The 22,140-nt window shown below is 45.4% G+C and overlaps 1 protein-coding gene across 2 annotated transcripts in view; it reads right to left on the bottom strand.

The window, feature by feature from the left end:
- TRAPPC9 (trafficking protein particle complex subunit 9) overlaps positions 1 to 22,140 on the bottom strand; it is a 348,005-nt gene that overhangs the window by 318,865 nt on the left and 7,000 nt on the right. For both annotated transcript variants that reach the window (XM_072151135.1, XM_072151136.1), the window contains exons 7-11: positions 21,338 to 21,463; positions 19,139 to 19,355; positions 15,777 to 15,920; positions 7,837 to 7,963; positions 4,671 to 4,816 (exon numbers count right to left, since the gene is read on the bottom strand). In XM_072151135.1, the coding sequence (XP_072007236.1) occupies positions 4,671 to 4,816; positions 7,837 to 7,963; positions 15,777 to 15,920; positions 19,139 to 19,355; positions 21,338 to 21,463 (760 nt within the window). The remainder of the gene's footprint in view (positions 1 to 4,670; positions 4,817 to 7,836; positions 7,964 to 15,776; positions 15,921 to 19,138; positions 19,356 to 21,337; positions 21,464 to 22,140) is intronic.

Here is a 22,140-nt window from a genome sequence, read left to right as displayed (position 1 = left end):
ATAATACCGCCAAATACCTGAGTAACCATTCACATAGTATCCTAATAACACAGCCAAATACCTGAGTCACCATCCACACTGTATACTAATAATACCGCCAAATACCTGAGTAACCATCCAGTGTATCCTAATAATATGCCAAATACCTGAGTAACCATCCACACTGTATCCTAATAATACCGCCAAATACCTGAGTAACCATCCACACAGTATCCTAATAATACCGCCATATACCTGAGTAACCATCCACATAATATCCTAATAATACCGCCAAATACCTGAGTAACCATCCACACTGTATCCTAATAATACCGCCAAATACCTGAGTAACCATCCACACAGTATCCTAATAATACCGCCATATACCTGAGTAACCATCCACATAATATCCTAATAATACCGCCAAATACCTGAGTAACCATCCACACTGTATCCTAATAATACCGCCAAATACCTGAGTAACCATCCACACTGTATCCTAATAATACTGCCAAATACCCGAGTAACCATCCACTGTGTATCCTAATACCACCAAATACCGGAATAACCAGCCACATTGTATCTTAATAATACCGCCTAATACCTGAGTAAGGCATCCACACTGTATCTTAATAATACCGCCAAATACCTGAGTAACCATCCACACTGTATCCTAATAATACCGCCAAATACCTGAGTAACCAACCACATAATATCCTAATAATACCGCCAAATACCTGAGTAACCATCCACACAATATCCTAATAATACCGCCAAATACCCGAGTAACCATCCACATAGTATCCTAATAATACCACCAAATACCCGAGTAACCATCCACATAGTATCCTAATAATACCGCCAAATACCTGAGTAACCATACACATAATATCTTAATAATACCCCCAAATTCCTGAGTAACCATCCAAAGTGTATCCTAATAATACCGCCAAATACCTGAGTAACCAACCACATAATATCCTAATAATACCGCCAAATACCTGAGTAACCATCCACACAATATCCTGATAATACCGCCAAATACCTGAGTAACCATCCACAGTGTATACTAATAATACTGCCAAATACCTGAGTAACCATCCACTGTGTATCCTAATAATACCACCAAATACCGGAATAACCAGCCACATTGTATCTTAATAATACCGCCTAATACCTGAGTAAGGCATCCACACTGTATCTTAATAATACCGCCAAATACCTGAGTAACCATCCACAGTGTATCCTAATAATACCGCCAAATACCTGAGTAACCAACCACATAATATCCTGATACCGCCAAATACCTGAGTAACCATCCACACAATATCCTGATAATACCGCCAAATACCTGAGTAACCAACCACATAATATCCTAATAATACCGCCAAATACCTGAGCAACCATCCACAGTGTATCCTAATAATACTGCCAAATACCTGAGTAACCATCCACTGTGTATCCTAATAATACCACCAAATACCGGAATAACCAGCCACATTGTATCTTAATAATACCGCCTAATACCTGAGTAAGGCATCCACACTGTATCTTAATAATACCGCCAAATACCTGAGTAACCATCCACAGTGTATCCTAATAATACAGCCAAATACCTGAGTCACCATCCACATAATATCCTAATAATACCGCCAAATACCTGAGTAACCATCCACAGGGTATCCCAATAATACCGCCATATACCTGAGTAACCATCCACACTGTATGCTAATAATACAGCCAAATACCTGAGTAAGGCATCCACACTGTATCCTAATAATACCGCCAAATACCTGAGTAAGGCATCCACACTGTATCCTAATAATACCGCCAAATACCTGAGTAACCATCCACACTGTATCCTAATAATACCGCCAAATACCTGAGTAACCATCCACAGTGTATTCTAATATCCTAATAATACCGCCAAATACCTGAGTAACCATCCACACTGTATCCTTATAATACCGCCAAATACCTGAGTAAGCATCCACACAGTATCCTAATAATACCGCCAAATACCTGAGTAACCATCCACACAGTATCCTAATAATACCGCCAAATACCTGAGTAACCATCCACACAGTATCCTAATAATACCGCCAAATACCTGAGTAACCATTCACATAGTATCCTAATAACACAGCCAAATACCTGAGTCACCATCCACACTGTATACTAATAATACCGCCAAATACCTGAGTAACCATCCAGTGTATCCTAATAATATGCCAAATACCTGAGTAACCATCCACACTGTATCCTAATAATACCGCCAAATACCTGAGTAACCATCCACACAGTATCCTAATAATACCGCCATATACCTGAGTAACCATCCACATAATATCCTAATAATACCGCCAAATACCTGAGTAACCATCCACACTGTATCCTAATAATACCGCCAAATACCTGAGTAACCATCCACACAGTATCCTAATAATACCGCCATATACCTGAGTAACCATCCACATAATATCCTAATAATACCGCCAAATACCTGAGTAACCATCCACACTGTATCCTAATAATACCGCCAAATACCTGAGTAACCATCCACACTGTATCCTAATAATACTGCCAAATACCCGAGTAACCATCCACTGTGTATCCTAATACCACCAAATACCGGAATAACCAGCCACATTGTATCTTAATAATACCGCCTAATACCTGAGTAAGGCATCCACACTGTATCTTAATAATACCGCCAAATACCTGAGTAACCATCCACAGTGTATCCTAATAATACCACCAAATACCTGAGTAACCAACCACATAATATCCTAATAATACCGCCAAATACCTGAGTAACCATCCACAGTGTATCCTAATAATACTGCCAAATACCTGAGTAACCATCCACTGTGTATCCTAATAATACCACCAAATACCGGAATAACCAGCCACATTGTATCTTAATAATACCGCCAAATACCTGAGTAACCATCCACAGTGTATCCTAATAATACAGCCAAATACCTGAGTCACCATCCACATAATATCCTAATAATACCGCCAAATACCTGAGTAACCATCCACAGGGTATCCTAATAATACCGCCATATACCTGAGTAACCATCCACACTGTATGCTAATAATACAGCCAAATACCTGAGTAAGGCATCCACACTGTATCCTAATAATACCGCCAAATACCTGAGTAAGGCATCCACACTGTATCCTAATAATACCGCCAAATACCTGAGTAACCATCCACACTGTATCCTAATAATACCGCCATATACCTGAGTAACCATCCACATAATATCCTAATAATACCGCCAAATACCTAAGTAACCATCCACACTGTATCCTAATAATACCGCCAAATACCTGAGTAACCATCCACACAGTATCCTAATAATACCGCCATATACCTGAGTAACCATCCACATAATATCCTAATAATACCGCCAAATACCTGAGTAACCATCCACACTGTATCCTAATAATACCGCCAAATACCCGAGTAAGCCATCCAAATAGTATGCAAATAATATAAGAAAACAATACCAAATAAAACTGCCATACAATACATTAGTAAGTCGTCAAACAGTATCCAAATGATACAATCACATTATACTAAGTAAAAAATCCACAGAGTATCCAAACAATACATAATAAGCCATTAACAAAGTATCTAAATCCGGTCATATAATACCTGAGCAAACCATGAGCAAGCCATCCACACAGTATCCATATACCGTACTCGAGTATAAGCCGACCCGAGTATAAGCCGAGACCCCTAATTTTACCACAAAAAAGGGAAAACCTATTGACTCGAGTATAAGCCGAGGGTGTAGTATACAGCCAGCTAGCCCCCTGTAGTATACAGCCTGTCCCAAGTAGTATACAATCAGCCTGCCCCCATGAAGTATACAGCCTGCCCCCATGAAGTATACAGCCTGCCCCCATGAAGTATACAGCCTGCCCCCATGAAGTATACAGCCTGCCCCAATGAAGTATACAGCCTGCCCCAATGAAGTATACAGCCTGCCCCCAAAAAGTATACAGCCTGCCCCAAAAAGTATACAGCCTGCCCCAAAAAGTATACAGCCTGCCCTCAGTATAATAAAAAAATAAACTTAATACTCACCCTCCGACGATACTCACCTTTGAATTGAAGTGGCGGCTCCCGGTCCTCGGCGGCGGCTCCTGGTCCTGGGCGGCGGCTCCCGGTCCTCGGCGGCAGCTCCCGATCCTCTGCGGCGGCTTCTCTCTTCGATCTTCACGTGCCGGCAGTTGCGTCCATGCGACTTGCCAGCGGGCGCACAGTGCGATGCGGCGGTGTCGCCGCTGATGACGTCATCAGCGGCGACACCGCTACATCATATTGTGCGCCCGCCGGCAAGTCGCATGGACGCAACTGCCGGCACGTGAAGATCGAAGAGAGAAGCCGCCGCAGAGGATCGGGAGCTGCCGCCGAGGACCAGGAGCCGCCGCCGAGGACCAGGAGCCGGAGGGTGATTATTAATTTTTTTTTTTTTATTAACTCATGTTTTTTTTTTTAAATTAACTCGTGTATAAGCCGAGATTAGGTTTTTCAGCACATTTTTTGTGCTGAAAAATTCGGCTTATACACGAGTATATACGGTAATACCGCCACACACAATAGCCAGGTAAGTCATCCACACAGTATCTGAGTAACAACGCCATACAATCCCTATTAATCTACACCATCTTACCGATCTTCTTGTTCTTCTCCTCGCTGCGGTTGTGGGCGATGATCGGGGAGTAGATGAACGGGCTCTTAGTGGAAAGTTTCTGTCCCAGTAAATTCTTCACCTTCTGCGGCCGTAAGATAACCGGGAGGTTGAGAAGCTTCACTGACCTGGAGGGAAGAGCCGAGGGTTTACCTTATTTTCTGCATTTTTAGAACCACAACAATTTACATGTTCTGCTGCTGGAGTTTTGTAGGGGCTTGTTTTTTTTTATGGACAATTTGCAGTTTTCATGGAAACCAATTTGGGGTCTATGGGACTTTAACATGTATTCTCTTACTTGGTGCAATTGAGGAAACATAAATACAGTATTGTTTGATCTTTTGTATACAGCAGTGTGTGATGCCTGTCAGTAGTAGCTGACAGGCAGGTCAATAGACCCTCACTATCAGGTATCTCCTATGAAATCATCATGTAGTCTTAACAGTGGGGGGTGGTTCCCATCAGGATCGGGGCACTAGCTCCATTGACTGGGTGACTTTGTATTTAAATGGAACCTGTCACATAAAATAATCCACACTTACTAAACATATCTCTGAAAATGCTATTATACAACAGTACAACTATCCCTATATTGATAATCTACATTCCTGAAAAGGTTCCAAAGTTTTTTTGTAAAGTTGACCCACTATTTACGCACATTCATATTCTTCTAAATCAGCAGCTTCCTGATTGACAGGCAGCTTGCTTTCTCCTCTGCCCGGTCCTGAGGTTCTTCATCAGGAATTAGAAAGACGTTGGCTGTGTGTGAAAAGAATTCCTGAGGGAGGAGTGAGACACTGGCTGTATGACTCGCTCCCTCATTCACCCCTCCCTCAGGAATTTTCTTTAACTAGTCACACAGCCAGCGTCCCTCTCTTTCCTGAAGGAGGGAGGATTGAGATGGAGGTGAGGCTGAGCAGGAAGAAAATGAATATGCTGGACTCAGCTCAGAGCAAAGATGATGATCAGACTCACATGTGGTCATTTGCATAGAGGGTGAGCCAACTTTATCAACTGACTATGGAACTTTACAGGCATGGGGAGGAACAATATAGGGATAGTTGTATGGCAGTATAATAGCAGTTTCCAATGATATGTTTAGTTAGTGTGGGTGAGTTTAAGTGACAGCTTCCCTTTAAAGATGCAAAAGTGCAAAGGCTTGATAGTAAGTGGTTAATAACCTTAGGAATCTGCACCAACTGGTTCTAGGCTGAGGCTGCAAAGCCGCCGGTACCATGTGACTTTCAGTGCAGTGATCAGCCGCGATCCCAGGGGATGATCCAGCGTTCCGGCTATCTCTCATATCAGTATCACTGCTGTTAGACTGGGCTCGATTTAGTAAGAAAGAGATGATAGAAATCTAATGGGGAACACGAGGAAAGTGGAGCAGCCGCCTGAATGCGCCATTGTCACCTCTACAGAACTATTCTGCTTTGTAGCGGAGATGAGAGGCAGAGGAAAGGTGACACTCACACGGCAGGCGGTGACCGAATTACCGAAAAAATGCGTATGAGCAGATCATAGGTCCGACTTATAGGACGCAGAGCGGCCGGTCCATTGACTGAGCATTAACCCCTTACAGGACCAAAGCGCTGGTCCAACCAGCACCCAACAGGTAACTGCTGTAATTGGGTCCTCCAGGCTCCAGTGCATTGAGATTGACGACCCATATCGTATGGAGATGCCAGCTGCTTTCCATCCTCTACTTACCAATATTTGTGGAGGGCCGCCCCGATAGTTTATTACAAGATTTACCCAAACCGATATTTACCAAACCCTTAAAAATACAGACCCCACACCAGATCCCTAATGAAATAGCCAAGAACTACTAATACCATCCCATACAAGTAGAGCCCCAGCCCAAATCTCAGAGAACAATAAAACAGCCCCAAACACCCGAAATGCAGACCACACTCCGGCTCCTTAAAGGAAACCTACCACATAAATGACATTTATAAGCCAAAATTACCTTGCAACAGCTCCGGGAGAGCTGATGCCTGAACATATCTTCACTATTTGCATAAAACACTGTAGTCCGTTTAAAACATTTTTATGCGTTAAATTGAAACCCCCGTTCGGCGCACCACTATATAGCCGGGCGCACCATGCACGCAAACCGTGTGTGCGCCTTATTACGAGGTGCTGGAGAGCCGGTGACGGGCACACTCGCTCCTGCGCAACTTCAAATCTTTTACGCGCCCGGCTTCGCACGCGAAGATTCGCAGGCGCGAGTGTGCCCGAGAGCTCGGTGACATCACCGGTTCTCCGGCACCTCGTAATGAGGTGCACACATGGTGCGTCCGGCTATGTAGTGGTGCGCCGAAGGGGGGTTTGCATAGAACGCATACAAATGTTTTACACGGACTACAGCGCTTTATGCAAACAGTGAAGATATGCTCCAGCATCAGCTCAGCCGGAGATGTTGCAAAGTAATTTTGGCTTATAAATGTCATTTTAAAGTGGTAGGCACCTATCGCGCATGCGCAGATACTAACTCTCGCACAGCCGGCCGGCGATAGGTGCCGAGGGCTTGGTGACGTCACGGCTCCCGGCACCCGAAGGAGGACGGCTACAATGAAGGAGGCGGGAATTATTAAAGATCGGAAGCCATCTCCCTTCCGAAGATGACGTAGGGTAGCACCGGAGGGCTATTTACATATGTAATTAAACATTTTTTTTAGCTAAACTAACGAACTCCGTGCCTAACTAAAGTATGTGCCGGCATCAGTATTAAATAGCCTACCAGGTGGTCTGCTCGCATGATTTTATCATGCCAGCAGTGGTAGGTTTCCTTTAATAAAACCCATCTCAAAATAAACAGACCCCAGAGCAGATATCCAAAATAACAGACCCCCTATAAAAACATTCCTCACCCCGAACCCACATACAAAATTCAGATGCTAGACCCCCCCCCCACTCAACAGAAACTACACAACAGATTCCATGAAGGGTTACAGACCCAAGAATTGACCCCCAGAAGAAATGTAGTCCTCCAGACCAGACCTTTGCTCTTCATACAGGTCCCAGACTAGAATCGCAGTATAAAAATACAGAGGAAGCCATTAAACATCCCCCCTAAAACCATTCCCTAGAGGAGCCACCCAGGGGGGTTCTGGTAACTACCAATCATACCTCAGATGGTACCTACCTCACAATGGGAAGTTTAGTGAAGGGCACAGGAGGCAGCGTCAGGCCCTCGGGTAGGTGGATGGGCTCCATGGTCCCTGCGCACTTGGAGGTGTAGCTCTCCAGACTCTGCGCCACGTCCTTCTTCTCTAAAGTTGTTATAACATAAAAAAAGAAAAATTTTAAAACGTCCTATGCACTGATGAAGTCCTCAGACGTCTCATAGAACCAGAACAGATCATCCCTGACAATGTTTCATTGTTACACAACATTATAATGTAAGATGTCTAAGTTGCATTGTTTCCCTGCACTACTGGAGGCGTGTCCTCACACTGCTGTGCTCTAAGCTCTCTGCACTGAACTGCTCCTCATCCTCTCTCCTCTGCTCTAAAAGCTGTAGAAGACATAACGTTGGATACTACAACATTCATTAAGAACAGAGGGAGTGAAGCAGTTTAATGTAGAGATTACATCAGCAGTATTCCCAGCCATTGCAGGGAGGTCATACAGGCACATGGAGGCCACACACACTCCTGAGCCTCATCAGCAGTATACCCAGGCATTGTAGGGAGGTCATACAGGCACATGGAGGCCACACACACTACTGAGCCTCATCAGCAGTATACCCAGGCATTGTAGGGAGGTCATACAGGCACATGGAGGCCACACACACTACTGAGCCTCATCAGCAGTATACCCAGGCATTGCAGAGAGGTCATACAGGGACATGGAGGCCACACACACTACGGAGCCTCATCAGTAGTATACCCAGGCATTGTAGGGAGGTCATACAGGCACATGGAGGCCACACACACTACTGAGCCTCATCAGCAGTATACTCAGGCATTGCAGAGAGGTCATACAGGCACATGGAGGCCACACACACTCCTCAGCCTCATCAGCAGTATACCCAGGCATTGCAGACAGGTCATACAGGGACATGGAGGCCAAGCACACACTACTGAGCCTCATCAGCAGTATACCCAGGCATTGCAGAGAGGTCATACAGGCACATGGAGGCCACACACACTCCTGAGCCTCATCAGCAGTATACCCAGGCATTGCAGAGAGGTCATACAGGGACATGGAGGCCACACACACTACTGAGCCTCATCAGCAGTATACCCAGGCATTGTAGAGAGGTCATACAGGCACATGGAGGCCACACACACTACTGAGCCTCATCAGCAGTATACCCAGGCATTGTAGGGAGGTCATACAGGGACATGGAGGCCACACACACTACTGAGCCTCATCAGCAGTATACCCAGGCATTGTAGAGAGGTCATACAGGCACATGGAGGCCACACACACTACTGAGCCTCATCAGCAGTATACCCAGGCATTGTAGGGAGGTCATACAGGCACATGGAGGCCACACACTCTACTGAGCCTCATCAGCAGTATACCCAGGCATTGTAGGGAGGTCATACAGGCACATGGAGGCCACACACACTACTGAGCCTCATCAGTAGTATTCTTAAGCATTGTAGGGAGGTCATACAGGCACATGGAGGCCACACACACTACTGAGCCTCATCAGCAGTATACCCAGGCATTGTAGGGAGGTCATACAGGCACATGGAGGCCACACACACTACTGAGCCTCATCAGCAGTATACCCAGGCATTGTAGGGAGGTCATACAGGCACATGGAGGCCACACACACTACTGAGCCTCATCAGCAGTATACCCAGGCATTGTAGGGAGGTCATACAGGCACATGGAGGCCACACACACTACGGAGCCTCATCAGTAGTATACCCAGGCATTGTAGGGAGGTCATACAGGCACATGGAGGCCACACACACTACTGAGCCTCATCAGCAGTATACCCAGGCATTGTAGGGAGGTCATACAGGCACATGGAGGCCACACACACTACTGAGCCTCATCAGCAGTATACCCAGACATTGCAGGGAGGTCATACAGGCACATGGAGGCCACACACACTACTGAGCCTCATCAGTAGTATTCTTAAGCATTGTAGGGAGGTCATACAGGCACATGGAGGCCACACACACTACTGAGCCTCATCAGCAGTATACCCAGGCATTGTAGGGAGGTCATACAGGCACATGGAGGCCACACACACTACTGAGCCTCATCAGCAGTATACCCAGGCATTGTAGGGAGGTCATACAGGCACATGGAGGCCACACACACTACGGAGCCTCATCAGTAGTATTCTTAAGCATTGTAGAGAGGTCATACAGGCACATGGAGGCCACACACACTACTGAGCCTCATCAGCAGTATACCCAGGCATTGTAGGGAGGTCATACAGGCACATGGAGGCCACACACACTACTGAGCCTCATCAGCAGTATACCCAGGCATTGTACGGAGGTCATACAGGGACATGGAGGCCAAGCACACACTACTGAGCCTCATCAGCAGTATACCCAGGCATTGTAGGGAGGTCATACAGGCACATGGAGGCCAAACACACTACTGAGCCTCATCAGCAGTATACCCAGGCATTGTAGGGAGGTCATACAGGCACATGGAGGCCACACACACTACTGAGCCTCATCAGCAGTATACCCAGGCATTGTAGGGAGGTCACACAGGCACATGGAGGCCACACACACTACTGAGCCTCATCAGCAGTATACCCAGGCATTGTAGGGAGGTCATACAGGCACGTGGAGAGAAGAAATTCACGTCACTCCCAGGTTAGTTCGGCTGCCTGTGTAGAATCAATTATAAAAATTTGGCACTCCATTTACGCAAAATTGAAAACGTCTTTATTTATGATGCACAGGCGATCCAATATTATAGTGTAACATTTTGATCGGTAGTAGGATCTTCCTCAGATACGGATTGCGAGGGGAAAGAAAGTGTTGAAGTAAAGAAGCAGATATACCACTGTAGCACTGGCAGAGGAGGAGAAATGCGGATAACCCGCAGCGGAAAAGGGAGCACAGGTTTTTTAGAAGGTCATACAGGCATGTGGAAGCTCCACACACTGCTGAGCTTCATCAGGAGCAGGCCCAGGTTTTGTAGAAGGTCATTAAGGCACATGGAGACCAAGCACACACTACTGAGCCTCATCAGAAGCATTCCTGAGCGTTGTCGGGTGGTCATACAGGCATGTGGAGGCCACACACACACTACTCAGCCTCATCATGAGCATACCCAGGTGTTGCAGGAGGTCTTACAGGCATGTGGAGGCCCCACACACTACTCAGCCACATCATGAGCATGCCGAGGCATTGTACGGAGGTCAACAGGAACATGGAGGCCAAACACACTATTAAGCCTTATCAGCAGTATACCCAGGCATTGTAGGGAGGTCATACAGGCACCTGGAGGCCACACACACACTACTGAGCCTGATCAGCAGCATGCTGAGGCGTTATAGGGAGGTCATACAGGCACCTGGATGCCACAGACACTACTGAGCCTCATTTCCTTGTCATGAGACATTTCCACTGAAGTGGAAATTCCACATGCAGACCTCTAGGGGAGATTTAGTATATGGGATTTTAGTGTGCATTTTATTCTTTTGAGCAGTGATAAAAAAAATTGTATGAAAAATAGGACAATTTCTGGTAATGTAATCCCTTTATGTATTAGGTGTCACCTCTACTTGTGATCATGGAAGGTCTAAGCAGCTGTCAGTGACCAGGGTCAGGGGGTGTCATGTTAAAGTTGTATATTTTGGGTAGAGTTGTGCTTAGGATGCTCATCCCCTTTCTCCCCTTTGTCACCTGGATGGTCGACTCCTCCGCTCACCCCGTGTCTCTGTGTGTAATGGATTTCTTTGGGTAAAATTGATTGCGTTCCCTTTATGTATCATCCAGTAGAAAGGTTGTGCAGTGTGCAGGCTCAGCAGATCAGGTGACCCCGGCCTAGCGGGGGTCCGTGCCCTGAGCAGACGCCATCATATATAACAGAGCCGGGGTATTACAGCATTGAAGACGCGTCATCTATATCGTCCTGAAAACTTAACTCCTTGTTTGCAGGACTCTACGATGAACCAGTAGCTCTAAAATCCTCTGTGCTGCTGGAAACCTTCTCCTTCTACTATATGATTCTTAGTAGGCGACTGTCCTGCTAAAACACTCTGTGCTGCGGGAGACCTGCTCCTTCTACTATATGATTCCTAGTAAATGACTTCTGCAGAAATACAACTACATTCAATGTATGCAAAATCAGAAAGGGACTCTGCTGAATCGCTCTGTGCTGCTGTGGACCCTTCCCCTCCCGCTGTGTCTTTATCTTATTCTGTGATCTCTCTACCCTTTTCTGAAGTACTCTGTGCTGCTGGAAGACTGCTATTTCCCGGTACGTCTGTTACCACCTACAACATCAGTACAGTGCCCTCCTGAAGTCCTCTGCGCTGCTGATTACACTACTCACCCTACTATGTAACCGTCACTGATTCCACAAGACTAGTGCACATCTGTCCCGAAATACTCTGCACTTCTAGGTTCACTGCTCCTTCTACTGTATCAGGCCATGATACAAGAACTATACTTACTTCTCCTGAAATACTCTGTGCTGCTGGGATCCTGTTAAATCTTCTATACAACTCTTAGCTTTCAAACTTGGACAACATAAGGGAATCTTTCTCCTTAAATACTCTGTGCTGCTGGGGTCTCTTCTCCCCATACAAATAAGCCTAACCAGATGACCATTTACAAGACCAATCTCCTTACATGCTCTGTGCTGCTGAACACCCCTCCTCTGTCCATGTAAGCTCGGTAATGTTTCCCCAGCATCCCTCTGCTGAAATACTCTGTACAGCTGTGAGAACTCAGCTCCATCCCCCATGTAACTCTCAGTCTCCATCTCACATATTATCACCATCTGCAGGTCACCCACTCCTGAAATACTCTGTGCTGCAGTGTAATGTGTCTCTCTGTGACTTTTCTTTACACCAAAGATGATACAAACCGCAATGAAGTTGCTTAAAGGTGATGGAGTGAAGTCACAGCATCAGCACCATCTCCTTAAATACTCTGTGCTGCCACATAACCCTAATCCTAGGACTTCTCCGCAGTGCGTTATGTAATCTTCTCCCGATGACATCACTTTCCACATCCGCGGTGCAAAAAGTTAAGGTCGAGAGACAAATTCCTGGCGAAATCCAAACGTCTTCTACATCTCATCCCCCCCCCCTCCCTCGAGTGTCCCAGATGAGGATTAATAACGCCTAAAAATAAGACTCCCATTTGGACGACAGTCAGAGGACGACGAGGAAGGACACTGGGTGGAAGCCTAATGGGCTCCATTGATTTAGACGACAGGAGCCGAGGAAGTGGAGGGTCATGTGACACAGCGGCGGCCGAGATCTAATTACCAATAATTAGGGAGGCAGGTGGAGAGGTGCCGCATTTACTGAAAAGCCCATATCAAAGCTGATGAAGACTTCGGAGATGAGATCAGACATTGCAGACATCACTTTTGTCAAACTTTGCCAATTCTAAGAACAGCGCCACCAATGCCTATAGGTTGTCTAAGGTACTGCAGCTTAGCTTCATTGGACTGAACTTTCCCAATTGTTGTTGCAGTTTTTTGCGCTGTTAACTTTTGAACCATTATAGATATTACTGATGTAATCTGGGACTTTTGATTTATCCCGTTTCTGCCCTAGAGTGGCCTGTGTCAGTAACAAACACTGCCCCATGTGGTGAGATGACCAAATGACATGTTAGGGCATTTATATATAAATATATATGTATTGTGACCTGACGTCTTTTTTTCACAATTCCCTTTATTGATGCCAAAGAGGGAACAAGCTTGAACCTAAGGACAGTGAAGGGGTTAATGGTCTGCGGATCATGGAGGCCGGTCCGGCAGCTAGCCGTGTGCCACCCAATCGTTTCTGAGGAGCAGCCTCCGGGCTGCAGATTGATGATCCTGTCGCTATAGCGTTTCACACCATAAACTAAGAGAAGACACAATAAAAGGCAGCGGAAACCAGAGCAAATATACACAGGACTAATACCACACAGCAATGTCAGCTGTGGTACCGGAACCAGGTCAGAACAACAAAGAGAACCATAAGATAATCACAAACTATATTATAGATAAAGAGATCATAATCTTCTGAGTTACATCCTGTATTATACCCCAGAGCTGCACTCACTATTCTGCTGCTGGTGCAGTCACTGTGTACATACATGACATTACTTATCCTGTACTGATCCTGAGTTACATCCTGTATTATACCCCAAAGCTGCACTCACTATTCTGCTGCTGGTGCAGTCACTGTACATACATGATATTTCTTATCCTGTACTGATCCTGAGTTACATCCTGTATTATACCCCAGAGCTGCACTCACTATTCTGCTGCTGGTGCAGTCACTGTGTACATACATGACATTACTTATCCCGTAATGATCCTGAGTTACATCCTGTATTATACTCCAGGGCTGCACTCACTATTCTGCTGCTGGTGCAGTCACTGTGTACATACATGACATTACTTATCCTGTACTGATCCTGAGTTACATCCTGTATTATAACCCAGAGCTGCACTCACTATTCTGCTGCTGGTGCAGTCACTGTGTACATACATGACATTACTTATCCTGTACTGATCCTGAGTTACATCCTGTATTATACTCCAGAGCTGCACTCACTATTCTGCTGCTGGTGCAGTCACTGTGTACATACATGACATTACTTATCCCGTAATGATCCTGAGTTACATCCTGTATTATACTCCAGGGCTGCACTCACTATTCTGCTGCTGGTGCAGTCACTGTGTACATACATGACATTACTTATCCTGTACTGATCCTTAGTTACATCCTGTATTATGCTCCAGAGCTGCACTCACTATTCTGCTGCTGGTGCAGTCACTGTGTACATACATGACATTACTTATCCTGTACTGATCCTGAGTTACATCCTGTATTATACCCAGAGCTGCAGTCACTATTCTGCTGCTGGTGCAGTCACTGTGTACATACATGACATTACTTATCCTGTACTGATCCTGAGTTACATCCTGTATTATACCCCAGAGCTGCACTCACTATTCTGCTGCTGGTGCAGTCACTGTGTACATACATGACATTACTTATCCTGTACTGATCCTGAGTTACATCCTGTATTATACCCCAGAGCTGCACTCACTATTCTGCTGCTGGTGCAGTCACTGTGTACATACATGACATTACTTATCCTGTACTGATCCTGAGTTACATCCTGTATTATACTCCAGAGCTGCACTCACTATTCTGCTGCTGGTGCAGTCACTGTGTACATACATGACATTACTTATCCCGTACTGATCCTGAGTTACATCCTGTATTATACTCCAGAGCTGCACTCACTATTCTGCTGCTGGTGCAGTCACTGTGTACATACATGACATTACTTATCCTGTACTGATCCTGAGTTACATCCTGTATTATACCCCAGAGCTGCACTCACTATACTGCTGCTGGTGCAGTCACTGTGTACATACATGACATTACTTATCCTGTACTGATCCTGAGTTACATCCTGTATTATACTCCAGGGCTGCACTCACTATTCTGCTGCTGGTGCAGTCAATGTGTACATACATGACATTACTTATCCCGTACTGATCCTGAGTTACATCATGTATTATACCCCAGAGCTGCACTCACTATTCTGCTGCTGGTGCAGTCAATGTGTACATACATGACATTACTTATCCCGTACTGATCCTGAGTTACATCATGTATTATACCCCAGAGCTGCACTCACTATTCTGCTGCTGGTGCAGTCACTGTGTACATACATGACATTACTTATCATGTACTGATCCTGAGTTACATCCTGTATTATACCCCAGAGCTACACTCACTATTCTGCTGCTGGTGCAGTCACTGTGTACATACATGACATCACTGAGACCCCCACTGATCAGCAAGTCAGCCCCTATCCTGTGGATAGGGCTTTACTTGTTTGTTGGAAAACCCCTTTAATGGTTGTCACTTTAAATAGTTGTTACATAAAAGTTGTCACTTACCCTGATCACTCAGAAAGTCCAACATGGTCTGTAGTAGGAAGGATAGATGCCGTACACACAGCGCCGGGTTCCCCATCCTCCGGGAGGCGTAGACGAGCTCATGTAGTAATCGCATCTGCACTGCGGCCCATCCCCTGTGCGCCCCTGGTGAAGGAAACACTAAACATTAGTGAATGTTCATAGAGCGGGAATATATTTCTCAAAATTCCAAGGTGTCGCGGTGTAACCTTCAGTAATAATCTGGGGCCGAGCCAATGTATAAACCCGTACAGGTGTACGCGGTGCAGCCTCCCCCTAGTGGTGGCTCTCTGCTGCAAATACAGCAGACTTGCTGTCCCAGCCAGGATGCAGTAAAGGATACTTGGCAGTGACCTTCCAGAATTTCAGCTTATGCAGTAGGGGGTTTGTCCTCACACTGCTGTGCAAGCTATATGCATTGAGTTTATTAAAAGCCCTCCCACTCTGCTGGAGTGACCTAAGTAGCTCTTAGTAAAGCAGAAGCATTGCTACACCCTTTAATAAAAGAAGAGGTGAGTGGCTGTGAAGCACAGAGCACAGCAGTGTGAGTACACACTTCCTGAGGCATTTGGAGAAGCTAGAATTGTGGAATATAAATCCATACATCACAGTCCTGCTGCTACTAACAGCAAACACAAAATGTATGATTACATATCCCTCAATGGACAATACATGATACTGTCTGCAGAGGGCAAAGGACACGGCAGTGTGAGACTATTGCCCCCAGTGCAGTTGGGGGAAGCAAAAATACTGGAATATAAATCTATAAATTACAGACCTGCTGCTACTAACTACATACACAAGTGTCTGATTAACAGCTTTCCAAAGACAATACCGGACACTGGCTGCAGAGAACACAGCGCACAGCAGTGTGAGGTGTGATAACGCATATCCCTAGGGACAATACTGAACACTGGCTTCAGAGAACACAGCGCACAGCAGTGTGAGGTGTGATAACACATCTCTCCAGGGACAATACATAACACTGGCTGCAGAGAGCACAGAGCACAGCAGTGTGAGGTCTGATTACACATCTCTCCAGGGACAATACTGAACACTGGCTGCAGAGAGCACAGAGCACAGCAGTGTGAGGTCTGATTACACATCTCTCCAGGGACAATACATAACACTGGCTGCAGAGAGCACAGAGCACAGCAGTGTGAGGTCTGATTACACATCTCTCCAGGGACAATACTGAACACTGGCTGCAGAGAGCACAGAGCACAGCAGTGTGAGGTCTGATTACACATCTCTCCAGGGACAATACTGAACACTGGCTGCAGAAAGCACAGAGCACAGCAGTGTGAGGTCTGATTACACATCTCTCCAGGGACAATACTGAACACTGGCTGCAGAGAGCACAGAGCACAGCAGTGTGAGGTCTGATTACACATCTCTCCAGGGACAATACATAACACTGGCTGCAGAGAGCACAGAGCACAGCAGTGCGAGGTACAATTAGTCATCTCTCCCAGGACAATACATAACACTGGCTGCAGAGAGCACAGAGCACAGCAGTGTGAGGTCTGATTACACATCTCTCCAGGGACAATACATAACACTGGCTGCAGAGAGCACAGAACACAGCAGTGTGAGGTCTGATTACACATCTCTCCAGGGACAATACATAACACTGGCTGCACAGAGCACAGAGCACAGCAGTGTGAGGTCTGATTACACATCTCTCCAGGGACAATACATAACACTGGCTGCAGAGAGCACAGAACACAGCAGTGTGAGGACTGATTACACATCTCTCCAGGGACAATACTGAACACTGGCTGCAGAGAGCACAGAGCACAGCAGTGCGAGGTACAATTAGTCATCTCTCCCAGGACAATACCTTGCACTGGCTGCAGTTTTTTATGATCACAACTGAGGAAAGATTATCCTTTTTTTAAAAAAAAACAAAACTATTTATCCCCCAAATTTCTGTTATTTAGACACCTCCTGGAGCGTCCTGCACCTTGGCTCAGTTCCACCGGTCTGAACATCTTAATAAGTTTTAACATCTATCCGGCTTCTCCACCCCAATAATCCAGAATTAATTTTCTCCGGAGCTGCGCTCGCTCTCCTTCTCTCCTGGAGTCACAGAAGAGAGGACGTCCCTGCTCCTCTGCCGCTTTTGTTTTGCTTCTTAAACAGATTAGGAGGCTCCGCAGTCACTGGAAGCCGCTGCCGGCGACCACAAAATGAAATTAAAATATTAAACACAGATTTATAAAAAGCTTTTATACCTCAGTGACTCGAGCCGGGAAAAAGGAGGGAATGAGGAAGAGGACGGGGGCTTTCATGTCCCTGACAAAGGAGAACACGGAGCCACATCACAGAGCGCAACGGATCTGTGTGCCACAAACACGGATCAGAGCCGCACAGGAAAACTTTCCTTTATTTAAATAAAAATAACTTTAATTGAACCAAGAAACAGACGGTCTGTGTAGGAGATTTTAAAATGTTTACGATTCACTTTTTCTAAAGAAAAAATCCAATAAATCCATCATGATAAACCAGCTGCACTTACTAATAAAATAATCTTCTTATATTTGTTATCCATGGCCGCCTCCTTTATAAAAATCAATTTTTAAAATTATGCTTATGAGCCTGAATTGCTGTGGGTGGTGTTACCAGAGCCCCTCTGTGCTGTACCTTCACAGGCTGATAAAGTGTGCAGGAGCACTTCCCCCCCTTCCCCTGTGTGAGAGGACATCAGGCAGAGGGTGTGGGAAGTGCTGAGGGAGCAGAGGGGTTATGCGACCCTGTAACAGCCTGGGAAGCTACAGAACAAAGGGGCTCTGGTAACACCACCCAGAGTCCTGAATTTTGTTTTTGTTTTTCAATGAGGTCATTGAAAAGGTTTTTAATAATACTCTACAAACTTGTCATTTAATTCAATTGATTGCAATTATTTCTATTTATTATATCTTTATGCAGTCTTGTAGTGTTCTTGTTCATTACAATATAAGAATCTTTTACATAAAACATATAAATTTTTTGTTTATTTTTTTATTTTGCTTTTTTTGCAGTGGTTTATTTCTTTAGTTTATATTTCATGTTTGAGGGTTTTTCAGAGTATTGATGACATACGCAACTAATAGTCCTCGATTGGTTCCAACACCCAGAACCTCCACAGGTAGGAGAATGAGGAAGAAAGCGGTCATGTTACTCCAAAGCTGCATTTCTAATTCTAGTTTGTTTTCCCGTTTCCTTTACTCATTTTGTATCTTTTTAGAGCTGCAGAGGTAAATCATAGAATCCTGTATACAGCTCTGGAAGTGACTAGAGTAGGACATTGGTGCATGATATGGGGAGGATAAATCCTCCGTGTGACGTGATGAGAGTTTTACCTTTGCTGAAATCTTTGGGGTCCAGGGATAGGCTGTAGCCAGGCAGGGTCTCTAGGAGCAGCTTGTAGCAAGCCTTCCAGCCGGGCTCTGGGATTGTGGGGGCCACACATTGCATCGCAGCCACACGCTTGAAGAAAGCAGATTTTCGGTGGAAGCCGATGAGTTCATACAGCTCGGAGAGGACGCTGTACCGCTGGATCTTCTCCTCCTCTGAAAGCTGCAAAATAAAAAAGGTTAAAATTAAGTAACAAACAGAAAAGAGTAAAGAGCAGAGGCTCCGGATAAGCAGCAGAGTCTATTGACATGGCATTGATATGACATTTGGCATGGATTATCACATTTAGGAAACCTGAGCCAAGATTTATGGCAGACAACCCAGAGTTCAGACTACTTTGGGATCCTTTCAAGGGCTCCAGCAGAACTGGACATTGTAATAACATGTCGCTAACATGGGGTTAAATAGAGAAAAGCTACAACTCACTGAATGGACAAGTAACTGGACTGATATACAATTATAAAACTCTAGCGCCACCTAATGGTCAGCTGCTACCACAACAGCTGCACCGATGGGATCACCGCAGATTGTGGAAGGAGATGACTGCGTTTAAAGCTGAAGATATCATATGAAAATGGAGGCAAGAGCTCACAGAGGTACAAGATTACATAGAGAGTCTATGGAGAGACGGAAAATTACAGATACATTTTCTTTTCTGTGTTTTGTATTTATAAAGAGACTCAAATCATTTTACACATTTGGATGTATTAAAGTTGTCAAACCCCTTGTCCAGGGAGTTCATTTGTCATAAGAATCTGTAAGATTGAGACAAATAACTCCCATTCTTCCCACATGCAGGAGCCTTTGCTATAAGCTCCAGCTGCTCCCCTCCCACAGCCACGCCTTCATCCCCTCCAATCTCACAGCAGACGGCTCAGTCTAACACAGCAAGTCCCAGTGCTTCCCTCCCAGCCACACCCCCTCCTTCAGCCATGCCCCACCCATCTCACAGGAGAAAGCTCAGTCTGACACAGCAAGTCCCAGTGCTTCCCTCCCAGCCACACACCCCCCTCCCAGCCACGGTACTTAAAAAGCTCAGTGTGACACAGCAAATTGCACTGCTTCCCTCCCAGCCACACCTCCTCCTTCAGCCATGCCACTCCCATCTCACAGCAGACAGCTCAGTCTGAAACAGCAAATCCCAGTACTACCCTCCCAGCCACACCCCCTCCTTCAGCCATGCCCCTCCCATCTCACAGCAGATAGCTCAGTCCTACACAGCAAGTTCTGCTGCTTTCTTCTCAGCCACAGCCCCTCTTTCAGCCATGTCCCTCCTATCTGAAACTCCTGCTCACACCCTCCACTTTAATGTATAATAATAATTGAATTTTCTGAAATCATCTATTGACTATGGTATGTGGATGGAGAAGGGAAGGAAAGCAGAGTTGAGTTGTGCTCATGTATGTGAGTTACAGACAGACAACAGGTAACATGTGACTAGTGCTAAGGTACAACCCACAGCCAGAAATCTCATAGATAAGAAGTTGCCATATGGAAATTATAATTTATAGATAAATATGACGAGAGAAGCTCAATGTATCTTAATTTACTACCATATGTGGTGAGTGATTTCTCTAACACAAAACATGTCTGTGGCCCTTAAAGGAAACCTACCATTTGATTTCATGCGTTATGAAACAAACATATCTTGAGAATGCTGTAGCTACACTGATGCAGAAACATATCTTGTTTATCCCTGAGCTGAGTGGTTTTGCTGAAATAACAATTATAAAATTATGATAATGAGGCTCTGTCGCTCCTGTGACTGCCCTGATGCTTCACCTCTTACCCTAATTATTGCTCCAGAGAATTATGTAATCACTGTGTTTTCCCTGACAGGCATAAGTAGTCAATCGCTGCACCATCCCCCAGCTGATGTGTATGAGTCATCCAGCTCAGGTTGATTAGTCCTGTCTGGACAGTTAAGGAAGCTCCATGTAATGCGTTTATCTACGGCAGCCACGGCACCCAGCTTTCCCAAGGTCCTGATTTTTATAATTGTTTTTTGAGCAAAACCAATCAGATCAGGGCTTTAACAAGATATGTTCTGCATCAGTGTAGCTACAGCATTCTCAAGGTATGTTTGATTCACAATGCATAAAAACAAATGGTAGATTTCCTTTAAGACCTCTACTGATACTCACCTGGCGCAGATTTATGTAGACCACATTCTGAAGAAACTCTGAGGCCTCCATACTCCGCTTCTGTATAGCCAGGACCCGCACAGCCTTCACACAGGCCTCCAGCTCAATCACTCCGGCCACCTTGGACTGCAGTAACACAAGAAAAAATAAAAGTGGTATTGAAATCACACTTCAAGCTTAAGATGCAAACACTGCTTCACTGTTGCTGAGCTCTCTGCAGTAAATTTCTTTAAAGACCCCCATCCCCTGTGTAAAAACTATATTAGGCACCTGACTGAGTAGTAAAACACAGCAGGGTGAGGACATGTCTCCAGTGCACGTGGAGAAGCTACTGCACAGTGCTTTTGGCAACACCTAATGACCTTTGTCAATTCCCCCTGGTGATAGGGATATTGAGGAACTCTACATCAATGTCCACTGATTACCCATCCAAAGCTGCAATCACACGGCCATTGTGGGGGCGAATATCCATCCACAAGTTTGCAGCCGATATACGTCCCCCATAGACGGCTATGGTGACCCGGCTGCAGTACGGTACACACAGACACAGGGAAAAGATGGAGCATGCTCTCTTTCCCTCTACGTCCGGCCAGGCTATTTCCTATGCAGAGAGGAGGTGTGTGCAGTGCTCACTCCTCCTCTCCAGAGCTCCGCCGTATGCTCATGTGTTAGTGTGAATGAACCGCAAGTTAAAGGAGTTGTCAGGAACTTGGCCTCTTTGTCCGACATAAAGGGTGTGGCCTCTCAAACTGGGGCGTTGTTTTGGAGAAAGGGGTGTGGTCATATGGAAATTAGCCCATTCA

The sequence above is a fragment of the Engystomops pustulosus genome, chromosome 5 (assembly GCF_040894005.1).
Source record: "Engystomops pustulosus chromosome 5, aEngPut4.maternal, whole genome shotgun sequence".
Lineage (NCBI taxonomy): Eukaryota > Metazoa > Chordata > Amphibia > Anura > Leptodactylidae > Engystomops > Engystomops pustulosus.
The sequence above is the reverse complement of the archived record's forward strand: the minus strand, read 5'-3'. Positions and strand labels throughout refer to the sequence as shown.